Source organism: Sinocyclocheilus grahami, unplaced genomic scaffold (genome assembly GCF_001515645.1).
Source record: "Sinocyclocheilus grahami isolate Dianchi unplaced genomic scaffold, SAMN03320097.WGS_v1.1 scaffold269.1, whole genome shotgun sequence".
In the NCBI taxonomy this organism is placed as follows: Eukaryota; Metazoa; Chordata; class Actinopteri; order Cypriniformes; family Cyprinidae; genus Sinocyclocheilus; species Sinocyclocheilus grahami.
This window is the reverse complement of record NW_015505448.1, coordinates 325,442-344,340: the sequence shown is the minus strand read 5'-3', so window position 1 is coordinate 344,340 and position 18,899 is coordinate 325,442. Positions and strand designations below refer to the sequence as shown.

Here is an 18,899-nt window from a genome sequence, read left to right as displayed (position 1 = left end):
GCGCCGCACAGGCTTTATTAGCTACATCCTGTCACATTACAAACATGGGGATGAGAGATAAGCAGGCGAGTTTTAACTCTTAATTCTCTGTCCACAAAGTACCATGGTATTACCATGTTTTGTTTAGATGTAGTCCATTGTTTTTTGGACTTTTACCATATTAATTTAGGAAGTAAGCTACATTTTCTTTGTTCTTGTTATATTTGACTCTTTAAAAAAAAAAAAAAACGAATTTTGTCAAATAGAACATATTTTGTACAGGAAACGCTGTTTCGCTGCAGTTCCATAAGTGCCACCTACTGTCAGAAAGTGAATTTGCGTTCTCTTGCAGCCCGCCTGCTGTTTTTGTTTTGTGCGGATGTTTTATGCAACATAATTTAACAAAATAGAAGTCAGACCATTCTGTTTTTGCTTCAAATTTCAAAATTATACAATCTACTTTAAAACAAAAAAAAACTGCTCATGCTGCATGTATGCGGCATCTTTGTTTGGATTGGGATTAAAATGCAGTGGTTACTTCTAATTTAAAATGAAAAGATCACAGACAAAGCCTTAGTTTGAGATTTAAGAGAGATTTCTTTCATTTGTATTTATATATTTATTTATTATTCAGTTTAGTTTTGTTATTTGACATAGGCCTATTTCAATTTCTCAAAGAAATGTGAAGCATTTTGTCTGAGAAATAATAAAAGGACACCTTTTCGTTTATAATTAGTCTTTTGTTCAAAAAATTGTGAGAATCATATCGTGAAATCAGTAAAGTTGAGTGAATCGTTATATCCCTACACACGCTTAGAACGTTTACGTTTATCAAGTCATCAATGCAAATTCTCTTTACGAAGGCATATCAGTTTAATACACTTACATTTACCCGATCCCAGCCTAGAGACCCATTGAAAGCATGCAAACTGTATTTAATATGAAACAAATCAGAGTCCATCAGAAATTCCAGCACTATTGACACATTTTGAACCTGTTTTTTTGACCCTTTTATTTGCATAAACTTCAGGTTTTCTTAATCTTTTGATCCTATCACCACTTTAAAATAAGGTTCAGCTTTAGTTAATGCAGTATGCTTCATGAACATCATTTTTACAGCATTTATTACATCAGGTTAATGTTTAATTTTTAAATATGCCAATGCTATTTGTTAATTCATGTTCAAAATACATAAACTCACGTTAATTGTACAACTTGAAATGTTAAACATGCGTTAGTATATGTAGAAATGAACTTTAACTTAGGACATTAAACATCTTATGGTTTTTATGTTTAGCCTGTTTTTTTGCCATGAAAATAGCCTTGAATGCTGGCATTGTGTTCAAACAAACTTATCATTGACTAATATAACCAATTAAACAAACTAACATATTGAATTTTATTGTAAAGTGCTACCGGTTTGTCAAAAATAAAGATGATATGCATTTCAAATGTGCTTTAATTGTAACGTCTTGTCTGTTTCTGTCTCTGCCTGTGTCTTCACAGAGGTTAATTTGTTCAGTCCGTCTCAGATCTCAGAGAAAATCCTTCTGCGTATCCTTAAACACCCTGATGTGATCCAGGAGATCAAATTCAATGAGAGTGATAAGAGATCGGCGCACCACTACCTTTACCTGCGCGGCAAACCCGTGGACTTCTTCATCCTCATACTGCAGGTAACGGCACAAACTGATGCCAATTACCTGATCCTTAGCAGGGTTACGGCTTGGAGGGCTTTTAAAGCCAATTAGCCAGACAAGGTGTTTTAAGCAGGTTAAGCCAACAGGCTTTAGCTCTCAGCGTGAGCGTGTGCTTGGCATTACCTTCTGTTGCCGCATGCTAAAACCAAGCGGCAGCCTTCCGCTCTCTCTCGTGAAACCAACACGGAAGTGACTAAAACTGCAATTCATCGACTGGCCGCTAGAGGCTGGCTCCAAAAGGGAGTCAGTCCCATAGACTCCCCATGTTAAAATGCCCAACTTTACAGCAGAAAAAAACATGTTTACATTACAGCCTGGTACAAAAAGTGGTTTTGGTCTATATAGCTAATTTTGCCCTTCATGACAACTGTGAAGGGGGTGATTTTTTTTTTTATAACTCATCCGTTTAAATTATATTAAGCCTTAAAGTTCTGCATAATTAAGGGCGTGGCCACTTGAGTGACCGGTGGATTGCCGCTGCTGTCGCCACCGTCGAGCTAGGTGGGTGTGGTTTCAACAACCAGCGCCCGCCTCTTTGCCCATTTTCGATTATCCGGAAGTGATGCGCGATGACGCACTACCAAGATGGCGACGGCCGGCTCCGCCTACTTTAGGCTTCAAAAACGCTCTTCGGAAACCTACGGGTGACGTCACGGACACTACGTCCATGTTTTTATACAGTCTATGGCTAAAACTGAGGAGTATAAATGAGACTTCCTGTCTCACATCATGGCTATATTGTGATGTTTTGGAACATCTAAATGTCTGTAATCTCTCCAGTCCATATGTTGTGCGTTATGGTTTGTTAAAAAATGATTTCAGAGGACCTTAGAAAGATGCTTTGAGATATAAACTACCTTTCAAAAGTTTTGGATTGGTAAGATGTTTTCGGAAAGAAGTCTCTTATGCTCACCAATGCATTGATTTGGTCAAAAATACAGTAAATATTGTGAAATATTATTCTAATTTTATCGGGAAGCTGAATTTTTTGCATCAATACGCCACTCTTCAGTGTCACATGATCCTGATTTGGTGCTCAAGAAACATTTCTTATTATTATCAATGTAGAAAACAGTTGTGATGCTTAATATTTTTGTGGAAAGAAAAATCTACTTTTTAGATGAGAAAAAAGAACCACTGCTGTCTAACTTCCGCAGCAGTGGAGCTGTGTTGCTGATGTGCTGGTCTGTGCAGGTCTGAAACCACTCTGTGGTTTGTCCCAACTTCATTCCCCCTCAAGATAACAAAAGATAAAAGTTGAAAATTCAAGAAACTTAAATTTACCAGTGAAAGTTACATCAGAAAGAATTCAAAACACAGAGAAACTGCAGGAAAGAAAAAAAACTCAAACGCATCCCAAAAATAAGTCTGAACTGCAATAAATAATTTGTTTAAAGAAATTAGGCCAAAATACCTTGTAACTGTTGCACAACTGCAGTGAAGTAGCAATAAAAAGCATGTGATGGAAGTTTTTGCCAATAAGGCAGGCTTAATGAAATATATGTCTGCACACGCTTTCCCATCCATTAGCTTAGCATTTGTTTAAGATATGCCACTGTGTTAAATTATCACCTGGATTAAGCTCATCACACATTTTGGGGGCTTTTAACATGCAGAAATCCCTATGATTTTGTTTAAGAGTAGACATTTAGTTGTACATTTTCCCACAGTGGTACCATCATCCATCACTTATTCCTTCATTCATTCTCTTGAGTCTCACTCTTGGGTTTGTTGTTGTTATTATTGGCTTCTAAACAATCATTAGACCATTCAGCCCATGCTGGTTAAACATCACATGCCCACCTCAGCCATTCAGTGATTCAGTGAATTACAGACCCCACACATTGTTTCTTCTACAATGGGTGTTTAAAGCCATGATAATCCTAAAAAAAAAAAAACGAGGGAAACCACATAATAGCAGAAAAATCAGGGTTTCTGCAGATTTTATGAAGGTAAATTTTATCAGCATTTACTGACCATCAAGTTGTTCCAAACCTGTATGGATTTTTTTTTTCTTCTGTTGAATGCAAAGATGATGTTTTGGAGAATGTAGGTACCCAAACAGTTGCTGGTAGTGTGGAACAAAAACTATGGAAGTCAGTGGCTACCAGCAGCTGTCTGGTTAACGAATATCTTCTTTTGCATTCAACAGAAGAAAAAAATGAATACATGTTTGGAACAACATGAGGGGAGTAAATGATGACAGAATTTTCATTTTTGGGTGACCCTTTTAAGATCAATTAAAGAAAATTTAGATGATAAATTAAAGGAAACACAGTACATCAATATGTTCTGTAAATTAAACTGTACACAACAATGTATACATTGAGTTGTATTAGCAACAAGTTTGAAAAATACAACTTCCAACCAGTGTTATTTTAGTATCATTGAGGTTCGATTTGAGTTTTCATTAATATTTTGAATTAGTTTTTATTTTTATATTATCTGTTTTCATTTTCATTTGAGTTCAAATATACATCATTTTGTTGTGTGTTTTTGTCCGTTTTATTAGTTTTCTTTTTCTTTTTTAAATAGGTATATATAGTTTTTAATAATTTTTATTTCAGTTAAAGTTTGTCATTTTAGTACATCAAGTTAAACTAAATGTAAATGAGAGATATTGGCGACTAGCTGAAATAAGTTATTTTTTTATGTTTTCATTTTATTTCAGTTAAAGTTTATTTCAATTAACACAAACATTAATATCTTCATTTTGCCTCTGAAGTAAATATATCTTGATTTAAGGATGTTTAGATATGTGTTTTGGAAAATAGGACAAAAATAAGAAGATAATTATTTTTGCAGTGCAAGCAACACTTAATGCCATGAATTTAAGACTTGAATTTCAGGCCTTAATTTCTGGAAAGGGTGATTAAGACTATTTAAGTCTTAAATAGAAAAAATATATATAGACACATTTTAAACTTGTGTAGTTTGTGGCTCTTACGTAAACTTCACGACACTGATCTCTGTTCCTTGATCTGTCATGGATTTAACTTGTCAAGTTCAAGCGCTTCAGTTAAAATGTCTGAAGTCAGTTCACCGGTGTAGATTATTCACAGTGAGAAGGAGATTCATTAATAGGTTATGAAGTGCACACTAGCAGCAGTTTGAGGCTGTTAAATATGTCGTGCAGCTGTTGGTGTGGCTTTTGTTATTTATTATTTAAAGCGACTCAATGATGTGTTTGTGGAAGCAGGATATGCTGTATCATTATGATTATTATTTAATACATTGAGTGCACTTGCAAGTAGACTTCCCAACATGGAGACCTTTCTTTCCTGGCACCGGTTGAAGACGGCCTCAAGCTGAGAGCGGCCGAGTGACCTTCATCAAAGATTAATGCTGCTTTCTCTGAGGTGTCAGGCTTTGTGCTAAAGATCCACTGCACTCTTCTGCTGCACTCCTGTGCATATGTGCTAAAATGACTTGAAGTTTGTGAGAAAAACAGTGTATGTAGATTTTCCAGGTTGCACTTGAAGGAAAAACATAAAGTTTTAGAACAATCCAAAAAACAAGCCTTACATCAATAAAAATAAATAAAGGCATTAAGACTATAAAGCAAAAGATGATCAAATTTAATTTACCTTTTTTTTAAGGACAAACTAACAAATAAAGACAAGACAAACATTTATGTATATTTATTCATATAATTTTGATTTTATACTTATTTAATTTTGTTTTACTTTCTTTTACAAAAAATATTTTCTAAAACCTAAATTTAAGGCAACACAAAATAAGAAAATAGTTAGTTTCATCAAATCATTTGCAAACATAAAAATAAGATAAACCTTTTGATGTTTATTTTGAGTTGTCTTAAAATTAGATTTGAGATATTCATGATAAATATAGCTTTTAGATTGTTTTTCAAAAAATCTACATGATTAGTTTTTTCTCATAAAAATGGTTTAATTCAAAATAAAGCATAAGTTTAGTTTTAATTGTTTTTTTATTTTATTTTCAAGTGTATTTTATTTCTTGCAAAATATAAAACACTAATTGAAGATGAATATAAACTTTAGCTTTGAGATTTTGTTTTTCAAAAAAATCTGCAAGATTTTTTTTCTCGCTCTCAAAATCTGATAAAAAAAATAAATATTGAGACACAATGACATTTTGTTTATTAGAGAACATGACTAGTCAGTGAGGTCCACAACTGGAGTTTTAGCTTACATTTGTTTAGCAGCAGTGCTTTGAAGATGAATTTGGAAGGTTTTAGATTATTTACTGTTGGGCTTCAAATCAGCTGCTGTGATTTACACACTTGGTATTATTTGTAAATCGTAGGTCTCCTTTTTTTTGTGCGCACTGGACATAATTTTATGCAATAAAAACTTATAGATATTTGGCCTATTTATTTGTTAAATATCTGTTAGTCACTGTACTGAATGTAAAAGAAACGCGTTTGGTGGAGTGGCCAACATAATTATACAGGACGTCTTCAAGAGCGACTAATCGTTTGGACAAACCACTGTCTAACTGATTTTGGAAATATGTAGTTTTACACATCCCTATTTAACTCTGCTTTGTGAAGGAGAGAATTATAGCAATGCAGGAAGAGAGGCTGTGATTGTCTCTTCTGTACACAAATACTTGAAGAAGTTTACTTGTACTCATGTGCACATGAGCACTGTTGTTAGTTACTCAAACAAAGACCTGTTAAACATACTCATAGCAATTTTACAGTGTGTGTTTGGCCACCCACGTTTTGTGTTTGTGAATGATTGACAGTGCTGAAGCTGAGGAGAGGTTACTGAGTGATGCAACTTCACGAGGCCTTCTGCACGTACACACACATATAAACAAACATTATCTCTTCTCAACACCTCCATTTATTTATACAACCCATCTGCAGGCATTGCAAGATCACTGTGCAATACCATGCATGTATGAGACAAATTGGCCTGACAAAACTTTGCATTTGGGATGTCCAGGAAGTTTTTTTTCTTATTTATTGTTCATAAAATTATTTATTTGAATATATATATATATATATATATATATATACATACATACAGTGGCATGCGAAGGTTTGGGAACCCCTTGCTGAATATGAGAATAATTTTAACAAAATAAGAGAGATCATACAAAATGCATGTTATTTTTTATTTAGTACTGTCCTAAGTAAGATGTTTTACATAAAAGATGTTGACATTTAGTCCACAAGAAAAAAAAATTAGCTGAAATGATTAAAATAACCCCATTCAAAAGTTTGGGAACCCTTGGTTCTTAATACTGTGTGTGGTTACCTGGATGATCTACGACTGTTTTTTTTGTTTTGTGATTGTTGTTCATGAGTCCCTTGTTTATTCTGAACAGTTAAACTGAGCACTGTTCTTCAGAAAAATCCTCCATGTCCTGCAGATTCTTCAGTTTTCCAGCATCTTTTGCATATTTGAACCCTTTCCAGCAGTGACTGTATGATTTTGAGATCCTTCTTGTACTCAATTTGTCTTCCGGGAAACATGCAAGTATCTTCTGTTGCTTCCGAAGGGCAGTACTAAATTTCAACAAAATATGAAAAATTTGGACATCCTCATCCTGTTCAAAAGTTTTCACCCCACGACTCTTAATGCATCGTGTTTCCTTTTCGAGCATCAGTGAATGTTTGAACCTTTTTTTAATAGTTGTGTTTGAGTCCCTCAATTGTCCTCAGTGTGAAAAGATGGATCTCAAAATCATAGTCACTGCTGGAAATGGTTCAAATATGCAAAAGATGCTGGAAAACTGAAGAATCTGCAGGACATGGAGGATTTTTCTGAAGAACAGTGCTCAGTTTAACTGTTCAGAACAAACAAGGGACTCATGAACAACCATCACAAAACAAAAAAAAAGTCGTAGATCATCCAGGTAACCACACACAGTATTAAGAACCAAGGGGTCCCAAACTTTTGGATGGGGTTATTTTTTATAATTTCAGCAATTGTTTTTCTTGTGGACTAAATGTAAACACATTTTATGTCAAATACCTTACTCAGAACAGTACTAAATAAAAAATAACATGCATTTTGTATGATTTCTCTTATTTTGTTAAAATTACTCACATTTTCACAGATTCTGCAAGGCTGTACCCTCAAAATAACTCAACACACAGCCATTAATGTCTAAACCGCTGGCCACAAAAGTGAGTACAGCCCTAAGTGAAAATGTCCGAATTGGGCCCAAAGTGTCAATATTTTGTGTGGCCACCATTATTTTCCAGCACTGCCTTAACCCTCTTGGGCATGGAGTTCACCAGAGCTTCACAGGTTGCCACTGGAGTCCTCTTCCACTCCTCCATGACGACATCACGGAGCTGGTGGATGTTAGAGACCTTGCGCTCTTCCACCTTCCGTTTGAGGATGCCCATACTTGGCCAATCCATCACCTTTACCCTCAGCTTCTTTAGCAAGGCAGTGGTCGTCTTGGAGGTGTGTTTGGATAACATGATAACGTCGTTATCATGTTGGAATACTGCCCTGTGGCCCAGTCTCCGAAGGGAGGGGATCATGCTCTGCTTCAGTATGTCACAGTAGAGGTCTACACGGGTCCAAAATACCCGAACCTGAAGAGACCCGTAAATGTGCTACACTGAACCGACCCGGACCCATCTATTATTTGTACTAAATAAAAAATAACATGCATTTTGTATGATTTCTCTTATTTTGTTAAAATTACTCACATTTTCACAGATTCTGCAAGGGGTTCCCAAACTTTCGCATGCCACTGTGTGTGTGTGTATATATATATATATATATGTACACACACACACACACAATAGAGAAGTTAATGTTTCATAATAATAATAATAATAATAATACTGCAGTAATTGATTTGGCATGATTTATTCAAACTCAAACCCTATTTTCATGAAAAACAAATAGGGAGAAGTTTTGAAGAACGTTCTAGCTGATTATTTCTATACAGTGAAAGCATACAGTGGCAAAGAATTGTCAATGTCAATTGGGATGTCCAGGAAGTTCTTTTTTTCTTTCTTTTTTGTTATTGTTCAGAAAATGATTTCTTTAAATATATATGTACACACACACATATATATATATATATATATATATACAGTATCTCACAGAAGTGAGTACACCCCTCACATTTTTGTAACAGTGTAAATTTGCTGTACCCTCAAAATAACTCAACACACAGCCATTAATGTCTAAACCGCTGGCCACAAAAGTGAGTACAGCCCTAAGTGAAAATGTCCGAATTGGGCCCAAAGTGTCAATATTTTGTGTGGCCACCATTATTTTCCAGCACTGCCTTAACCCTCTTGGGCATGGAGTTCACCAGAGCTTCACAGGTTGCCACTGGAGTCCTCTTCCACTCCTCCATGACGACATCACGGAGCTGGTGGATGTTAGAGACCTTGCGCTCTTCCACCTTCCGTTTGAGGATGCCCATACTTGGCCAATCCATCACCTTTACCCTCAGCTTCTTTAGCAAGGCAGTGGTCGTCTTGGAGGTGTGTTTGGATAACATGATAACGTCGTTATCATGTTGGAATACTGCCCTGTGGCCCAGTCTCCGAAGGGAGGGGATCATGCTCTGCTTCAGTATGTCACAGTAGAGGTCTACACGGGTCCAAAATACCCGAACCTGAAGAGACCCGTAAATGTGCTACACTGAACCGACCCGGACCCATCTATTATTTTGAAAGTTGGACCCAGGCCCGTGCAGAACCGAGAAATTTCAAAAATGTACTACCCGGAACCGACGCGGACCGTCAATTATTTGAAAGATGGACCCGAACCCGGACGGGAAGACACAGACCCGACTGGACCCGACTGGACCCGATCGGCACATATTCCACAGCAAATTGCTATTAACAAGTCGATAAACAAGTTGCGAAAATTAAACTTTTTGTCTTACCTAATGTAAGAAGCCTTCTCCCTTGTACCTGACTGTGATGCACACAATCCTCCTTGCCAAGAAAGTTCCATCCGTGTTATTCCTCTCTTGCCAATTGAAATGCGTAATCCACTCATTATTCCAGTTTCAAAAGTCCACTTGCTGTCACGGTGACGGATGACAAATGCGACTTTGCAGTTTTGCATTTTTTGTATCTCGAGTCAACTTGCATAATAATTTAGACTCTTTGCCCATTTGGATTATAATAACGATTGCTCGTCCAGTGCCATGGCTGCTGACGTTAGCTTTACTTATTTGCTATCATCTCTGTGCTCTCTGAGCCGAGTCTGAGCAAAAATTTTTGATATAACAAGACGGTTCATTCATAATATTATTTTTTTTTAAATCAATAACAACTCACATCACTCATGATGGTATCCATTATCACATCCGATCGACTCGGGTATTACACACAATGTTAAACAGACCTGGGACCCGAAGTAATAGATTGGGACCCGAAGTAATAGATTGGGACCCGACCTGGACTCATACACACACACACACACACACACACATACAATAGAGAAGTCAGTGTTTCACAATAATAATAATGCAGTAATTGACTTTTTATGGTTTTGTATTATTATTATTAAAATTAAAAATTTGTATTATGGTATTGTGATTTTTATTATTACTTATTAGAAAAAATTTGCTTTACCTAAAAACTAAAGAAATTAAAATGCAAGAATTGGCTTCAGTTAAAATAGAAGGTGATGTTTTTGTATTATTATTATCATCATTATCTTCAAATTATTATTATTATTATTATTATTTAAAATGCAAAACCTGGCTTTATGTAAATACAGTAGAAGTCAATGTTTTATATTTTTAGAATTTTTTATAAAAAAAAAACATTGGCTTTATTTAAAAACACAAGAAATCAATGTTTTATTATTATTATTATTATGCCAAAATTGTCGTCTTTAAACGATAGAAGTCAATTATTTTATTATTATGATTATTATTGTTACTGTTATTATTTATTATAATGCAAATAATTGGCTTTATTTGAAAACAGTTGAATTCTTTAGTCCTCATTTAGCTAAATGTGTGTTTACGCATGTTTGTAAGAACTAGGTATGCAAGATTCTTTGTTGTTGACGTCTTAAGGTGGTCATCAATAATTGACAAATGTGAACTTTTCCCTTTGCCAGCACACACATACACACTCTGCCCCCCTCGCAGCCATGGATTTGTATATTAAGTGGCACAAGGACGGTCAGGATGGTCTATTTAAAGATGTCTTCTCTGTGTTTCTTATTTTGTGTGTGTGTGTATGCTTTTTGTCCTGGAGGTCTTTCTCGGTAAGGTCAGTTCATATACTGTATTTGTAAAATGTTGTTGATCTGATCTTTCCAGAAAAACAGGATTCATGCAGCCGTTGCAGTCCCCTCCCTGCAAACAGTCTCACTCCATTGATTCTTGCAAAGGCAACTGTCTGTGTGTGTGTATCAACAATGTGATCATGCTGCATTGTGCACCTCATTGTGTGGACATCAGTCACTCGGTGGTATTCGGCCCCCTCTCTTAGAGCTTATGTGTGCATGTGTGAGCGTCATTATTGTCTCAGTGGATTTACTGTGCTACAGTTCTCACATTCCTCTTGACCAGAGCTCACATTTACACACTCCTATCGCTTTAATTCACACAGAGCCTTCTCGGTCTATTTGACTGCTAGTCTTTTTTCCTTTGTTCATTTATGTGTCTGTTCACCTTCCAGAAAAATAATTACTCTAATTTTCCTTGTGTCTGGGAAACTAGTCGTGTGGAATGTTCACCATTCAGATTGGCAAAGGCTTATGGCTCTGTCTCCAATTAATTTAAAGTATTAGTTCACCCGAAAATTTGAATTTGGCATCATTTATTTAAACTCAAACCCTATTTTCATGAAAAACAAAAAGGGAGATGGTTTGAAGAACGTTCTAGCTGATTATTTCTATACAGTGGCAAAGAACTGTCAATTGTCAATCGAACTGAATAGTGAACTAAATTTGACTGTTTCTTACATTAAGCCATCATGTGGCTTCAGAAGACGGTTGTATTACTTTTTAAAGTTCTTTGATTTTCATAATTTTTTGGAGCTTGTCAGCCACAATCATTATTATTGAGATAAGCACTTTGAACTTTTTGCAGAATTCCTTCTTTTATGTTTCTTTAAAGAAATAAAATGTCATATGTGTTTGGAAAAATATGAGTAAATCATCAGATTTTCATGTACAATATTGTCAAAAGTTTGTGGTCCGTGTACGATTTTTTTAAGAAATTGCAAGGATTTTTTTAAAGTAAGGATATATTAAAAGTGACAGTAAAGACATTTTATGATGTTACAAAAGATTTTGATTTTAAATAAATGCTGTTGTTTTAAACTTTATTAATCAGAGAAACCTGAAAAAAAATGTATTATCCTATGGTTTCCACAAAAATATTAGACAGCACAGCTGTTTTCTACATTGATAATTATCAGAAATATTCATGTGCACCAAATCAACATATTAGAATGATTTCTGAAGGATCAGGTGACACTGAAAAATACATTTTAAAATTGTGTTCATTTTAATTTTACAATATGTGACCCTGGACCACAAAACCAGTCTTAAGTCGCTGGGGTATATTTGTAGCAATAGCCAAAAATACATTGTATGGGTCAAAATTATTGATTTATCTTTAATGCCAAAAATCATTAGGATATTAAGTAAAGATCATGTTCCATGAAGATATTTTGTAAATTTCCTACCGTAAATATATCAAAACTTGTAATATGCATTGCTAAGAACATCATTTGGACAACTTTAATGGTGATTTTCTCAATATTTAGATTTTTTTGCACCCTCAGATTCCAGATTTTCAAATATTTGTATCTCAGTCAAATATTGTCCTCTCCTAACAAACCATACATCAATGGAAATCTTATTTATTCAGCTTTCAGATGATGTATAAATCTCAATTTCGAAAAATTGACCCTTATGACTGGTTTTGTGGTCCAGGGTCACATGTTCAAATAGAAAACAGTTATTTTGAGCATAAGAGACTTCATAAAAAAAATAAAAAAAATAGAACCCAGAATAACCTTGCTGCTTTGTACACAGGGCCGTGTGGAGGTGGAGGCTGGGAATGAGAATATGAAGTTTGAGACCGGACCTTTCTCGTTCTATGGAATCAGGGCTCTCGGCGGTTCAACACTAGGTGAAACAAGCACACACAAAATACAACATACAAATACTAATTTCATCCTGCTTGATTCAATAACTTCAAAATGGGATTCTATATGAAAGTCTAATACACATGCACGTACATATATATAGTACTACATATTGTGTTGCCATCCCCTTCACAGCTGTAGGTTCATATATTAAGTGACTAAGGTCAGGATAGTCTATTTAAAGATCATATCCTACACTCTTCTTTCAGATTTGTGTATGTGGATGAGCAGTAGGTGGTCTTGTTTGTGAGTCTGTGTGTGCATTATGGTAAATGCCACATTATTAAAGGGTTCAACAACAGATGGGAAAACACTTTAAAGCACTAATCCCTCATAATTATAATTACCTCATGTGGGTTATTAGGACTTTTCCAGACCACCCATCTATCCTTATCGGGCTTTGGAAAAGCAGTAGATCATTGCCCTCTAGTGCCGTCTGCTAGAGGATGCCATTGTCCTTTGTTCATTTAAAGGGATTGTTCTCCCATTAATGGAAAGTATCATAATTTGCTCACCCTCATGTCTTTCCAAACTTGTATGACTTTTCAATGCGGTACAGAACGAGACTGTAGGCAAAATGTAAATAGGATTTGCAGAAAAATCATAAAATAATTTTATACTATACTATACTATTTTACACTATTTTTATACTACTCTTGCAATATTGCAAGTGTTTTGAAGCCCTACGATAGCTTTGTGTGATGAATAGACCAAAATTGAAGTCATTTGAAATCTGCTCTACTGTAGCTCTCATATCTCATTCACACTTTCACATATTCAAGTTTTCCACATATTTTTCAACCTGTTGCAATTGGCATTATAGATATTAATCGTGATGTAATGCATCTTCATGTGCATATTTAAATATGAGTATGAGATTTGAGAGCTGTGATGGAGAGGAAGATTTCCAGTGTTTAAAGACTTGAATCTCTGACTTATTCTCACACAAACTGACTTGTTTTGACAAGAGCAGCGGGAATGTTTTGCCTAGCATCTCCTTTTGCAATCCACAAAAGAAGGAAAGTCATATCGGTTTGGAAAATCATCAGAATGAGTAAACAAATTCCCATTTTTGGGTCCATTATCCCTTTATTTATGAAAGATGTCATGCTGCGGTTTATGTTTGTCTATCTGTGCTCATGTATGTACTGTACACTACCGTTCAAAGATTTGGTCTTGGTAAGATTTATATTTTTTTATATTCATATTATCTCTTCTGCTCACCAAGGCTGCATTTGTATGATCAAAAATATAGCAAAACCGTAATATTGTGATTTATTATTTTAATTTCAAATAACTGTTTTCTATTTGAATATATTTTAAAATGTCATTTATTCCTGTGATACAAAGCTGAATTTTCAGCATCATTATTCCAGTCTTCAGTGTCACATGATCCTTCAGAAATCATTCTAATATGCTGATTTTGTGCAATTTCTTATTATTATCAATGTTGAAAACAGTTGTGCTGCTTAATATTTTTGTAGAAACCATGATACACTTTTTTCAGGATTCTTTGATGAATAAAAAAGCTCTAAAGAACAGCATTTATTTGAAATAGCAATATATTGTAAGTGTTTTACTGTCACAATTGATCAATATAATGCATCCTTGCTGAAAAAATTTTTTTTTCTTAAAATAAAAAAGCCTACTGACCCTAAACTTTTGAACAGTAGTAGTGTATGTCTTCCACCTTGTGTTTTTCCTGTACCTGTACTTCCCTCTTCCCTCATCCACATCTTACCCTTCCCATCAATCTCTGTCTTTCTCTCTCGCTCTCAGTGAGTGTGTCTCGTCCTCGTCACCTGTCTCTTAAGAGATGCTCTCTCTTCTCTCGTTTCCCAGGTAACTGCCGGCATGTCTGGGCTCTCTAACCACTCACTGGGAAGGGTCGGACTGATTAACAGCAATAGTTTTCACAGAAATAACCCTCAAGTGCTATTTAAGGAGCAGCCTTTTGCTCCTTCTCTTACACTAAAGTAGATTAGATATTTGTACACAGGTGTCAATAACGTAACACATTTTAGAATTATTTAACAGAGCTGGAGTTGAAAAATTCCTCTTATGCACCTGCTATCCTCAAGAGTCTTAACAATTAAACACGCTTTAAGAAATATTTCACCAAAAAGTGAAAACTCTGTCAATATTTACTCATCCTCATGTCATTTCAAACCTGTATGTAAACCTTTTCAGAAAAGCTGCTCTTATGTAAATGTAAAAGTAGACTCTGTCAAGCCACAAAAAGCGCCATAAAAGTAGTCCATATGATGAACATGTACAAGCACTAAGTAGATGTAGGAACTGGTGCATTTTCAGCGAATAATAGATTGAATTTGGGTCTATTCCTCACGTAAAGTTATATGGCTTCAGAAGATAATGTAATGCACAAGAAATATAGACTGCTGTAATGGTGATTTTGCTTTTTGGGGCTTGACATTCTTCTAAATGAGCTGCTGTACTGAGAATGTGCCAGTAGATGGCGAGATCTGAGCGGAGCATGTCTGTCTGATATCCAGCACTTCTGCCTACCTTCTATCCTTATCCTTCTGTCAGCTGATTCTTCACATCTGAATCTATACCATCTTACATTTATACTGTGTAGTGTTGAAAAATTTAAGGGGGTCTGAATACTTTCCGTACCCACTGTATATATAGCCTCTAAACACACTTACATCACAAAACCCTGACTTTATACACATGAACACTGTTGTTCAAAAGTTTGGGGTTGGTAAGATTTGAATGTTTCTGAAATAAGTCTCTTACTCTTCAAGGCTTTATTTATTTGCAAAGATGCCGTAAAAAACGTAATATTGTGAAATGTTACAATTGTAAATAACTGCTTTCTAGTTGATCTTAAAATGTAATTTGTTCCTGTGATGGCAAAGCTGAATTTTCAGCAGTTGTTATTACTCTAGTTTTCATTGTTACGTGCTTAATATGGGGTGCTGTGTGTACATTAATGAGGGAAAAAAATTTACTTAAATGATTTTAGCTAATGGCTGCAATATAACAAAGAGTGAAAAATTTAAGGGGGTCTGAATACTTTCCGTACCCACTGTATATATAGCCTCTAAACACACTTAGGTTGGTGTAGGGCAATAGAATACACATGAACACTGTTGTTCAAAAGTTTGGGGTTGGTAAGATTTGAATGTTTCTGAAATAAGTCTCTTACTCTTCAAGGCTTTATTTATTTGCAAAGATGCCGTAAAAACCGTAATATTGTGAAATGTTACAATTGTAAATAACTGCTTTCTAGTTGATCTTAAAATGTAATTTATTCCTGTGATGGCAAAGCTGAATTTTCAGCAGTTGTTATTACTCTAGTTTTCATTGTTACGTGCTTCTTCAGAAATCATTCTAATATGCTGATTTCTTATTATTGTCAGTGTGGAAAACAGTTGTGCTTTAATGTTTTTTGTGGAAATCATTTTTTTTCAGGATTCTTTGATGAATAGAAAGTATATGATGAGTAGAAATGTTTTGCAATATTATAAATGTCCTCTTTTAATCAATTCATGCCCGCTGAAATAATAATAATACTAATTTCTTTTAAAAAGAAATCTTACGGACTAAACCAAACTTTTAAATGGTAGTTTGTGTTTTGCTACTGCTGCTGATGTTCCTGCATTGTCTCTACATTTGTTTTATAACTTTTTTTTTTGATGAATTTAAGTAGAATGATAACTGGGACTGTGAAGCCATAAAAGTGGTCAATATGAATCATATCTTATATTTTATGGGCCCTGTATTCATTTTTTGGGTGAACTACGCTTTTAACTCTCTTCTTTGAACCTCTCTACTACCATTTAAACTCTTGTAGTGATAAGTGTGTTTGTGTGACATTTGATCTGATGACCATTAATGCACTGCAGATGTTACAGCTCTTGATAGCTTTTTTTGCCTTGGCTGGAAGATATAAAGAGTAAGATAGAGAGAGGAATGTGATCTTGAAACAAACCAGACTCAGATTTGTGTGGTCTTTGACTTAAGAAATGTGTAAAGAATAAATAAGCAGGGAACACATTTTTTTTTAACATGGTCACTATTGACCTTTTTTATTTGCCAGTAGGATCTAAATTAGGAAGTTTTAAAAAATGCATCCCAATAGTTTCAGCAGATGAGAACACTGTCATTTTATGAGAGTGCATTTTTGTCTGGATTATACAATTTCTGGAAATGAAAGACATTAATTTTAGTGTACTATTTTGGTCTTGACACTCCATTTAGTATGTCACTGTGCCACCTTTTATAATCATTATTAGTATTATTATTAAACAATTCTACAGACCTCAACAGTAGGGAAATAGAAAAACAAGATTGTATTAATACCATATGAATCTTTCAGGACAGAATATTTTTTTCGGATGAACTTACCCATACATATCTATGAACTTACCTGCCACAGCATGTTTGCTCACTTGGCTGCATTATTTTATTTTATTTTAATGGCAACTTTACTCATCATATTGCAAAGTACTATTTATTTATTTCTACAATGCCATTTATTTGATCAAAAATAAAATGTAAAAACTGTAATATTGTGAAAGGTTTAAAATAACCGGTTTCTTTTTTAAATACATTTTTAAATATAATTTATTCCTGTGTAGGCAAAGCTGAATTTACAGCAGCTATTACTCCAGTGCCACATTCTCTTAATGCATCCTTGCTAAAAGTACTAATTTCTTAAAGAAAAAAAAAAAAAAATGGCATTTTGCACAGTGGCTCCTGAAGACATTGTATATCCTGCAGATAAATGTGTCATCATGTACTCACCCTCCTCTCCCACACCTTTTCCATGTGTGTTTTTCAGAATTCCGCTCGCCGTCTCACATTCGCGGGCTCAACCGATCAGCGTCTCTGAGCGACACGGATCGTCCTGAACCTCAGTCCGTCAGCGGCAGCAACACGCAGCTCAGCAGTGCTCCCTTGCCACAGTACACGCCAGACTTCAATGTCCGAGCTCTGGCGGACCTACAGTTTGTGAAGGTAAAGATATATTTTAGTGATGCACTGAAATATTCGGCCGAAAATGATTTTTCAGTATTTCGCGGGCAGGTGGGGATTATGCAAATGTGTTACCTTGTGTCGTATATAGGTAACAGGCAGAAGATTTGAAAATATGACGACCCGTTAAGGCGGTTCAGAGTCGACTCTTTCTTTTGAGAGACAATATCTTTAGTTATCATGCACTTTTTTGATTATCAACGTTGCAGACTGTTTACATTGAAGGATAGCTATGTTACAAACTGCAAAAAATATATTTTTTCGAAAACCCATATGACCTGCTCCTTAAGACATATGAAGTCCAGACTAGTCTGTATGGGCTGAATAAACCAAACCAGTATCTCACCAATAAAGTTTAGATGGATGACAATTGTAATGGAGGTAAAGACGATTACAGTGGCATAAAGCAATTGTACATTATTAGTTGAGTGCGAGTCCGTTATTATTAATGTGCAAACAAACAGACCGTGTATGTGCGCTCTCTGATAGCTTTTTGCACGAGCACATTTCAGTATGGTCGCATGTCTGGCAAGTGTTTTATAATGGGCTCTCGCTGAAGAAGCATGCTATTATAGGAGTTTGCAATGGTCAGGGGTGTTTATGTAGACACTCAAACACAGACACGAACATTCACTCTGACAGAGGTACTGACAGCAGCGGTATTAACATTAAGTGACATGGCGTCTGATGTATGGAAGCCATTGGCACATGCCACTATGGTCAGTGGCACATCGTTTTTTTCAGTTTCTGTCAAGCATATTAATTACATGGCGGAGTTAATTTATTTAACAACTTAGGCTTCTTTATGCGTTTATTATTTGTCTAATGTCCTTTTGTTTGCCTGAACGTTTTGTCAAATACTTTAATAAAAATAAAATTAATATTGTTATAAAATGGTTTCATTTCTTATTGCATAATTCTATAAAATAATTGTGACTGTAAAGGTGTCGGTACCAAAATCAAAATTGTGTTCATTTTAATTTTACAATATGTGACCCTGGACCACAAAACCAGTCTTAAGTCACTGGGGTATATTTGTAGCAATAGCCAAAAAAACATTGTATGGATCCAAGTTATCGATTTTTCTTTTATGCCAAAAATCATTAGGATATTAAGTA

The 18,899-nt window shown here is 35.2% G+C and overlaps 1 protein-coding gene across 1 annotated transcript in view; it reads left to right on the top strand.

The window, feature by feature from the left end:
• LOC107599606 (metal transporter CNNM4) overlaps positions 1-18,899 on the top strand; it is a 44,028-nt gene that overhangs the window by 23,214 nt on the left and 1,915 nt on the right. Inside the window, exons 4-6 of the mRNA XM_016291252.1 lie at positions 1,486-1,655; positions 12,665-12,761; positions 17,588-17,763. Coding sequence (XP_016146738.1) covers positions 1,486-1,655; positions 12,665-12,761; positions 17,588-17,763 — 443 coding nt within the window. The remainder of the gene's footprint in view (positions 1-1,485; positions 1,656-12,664; positions 12,762-17,587; positions 17,764-18,899) is intronic.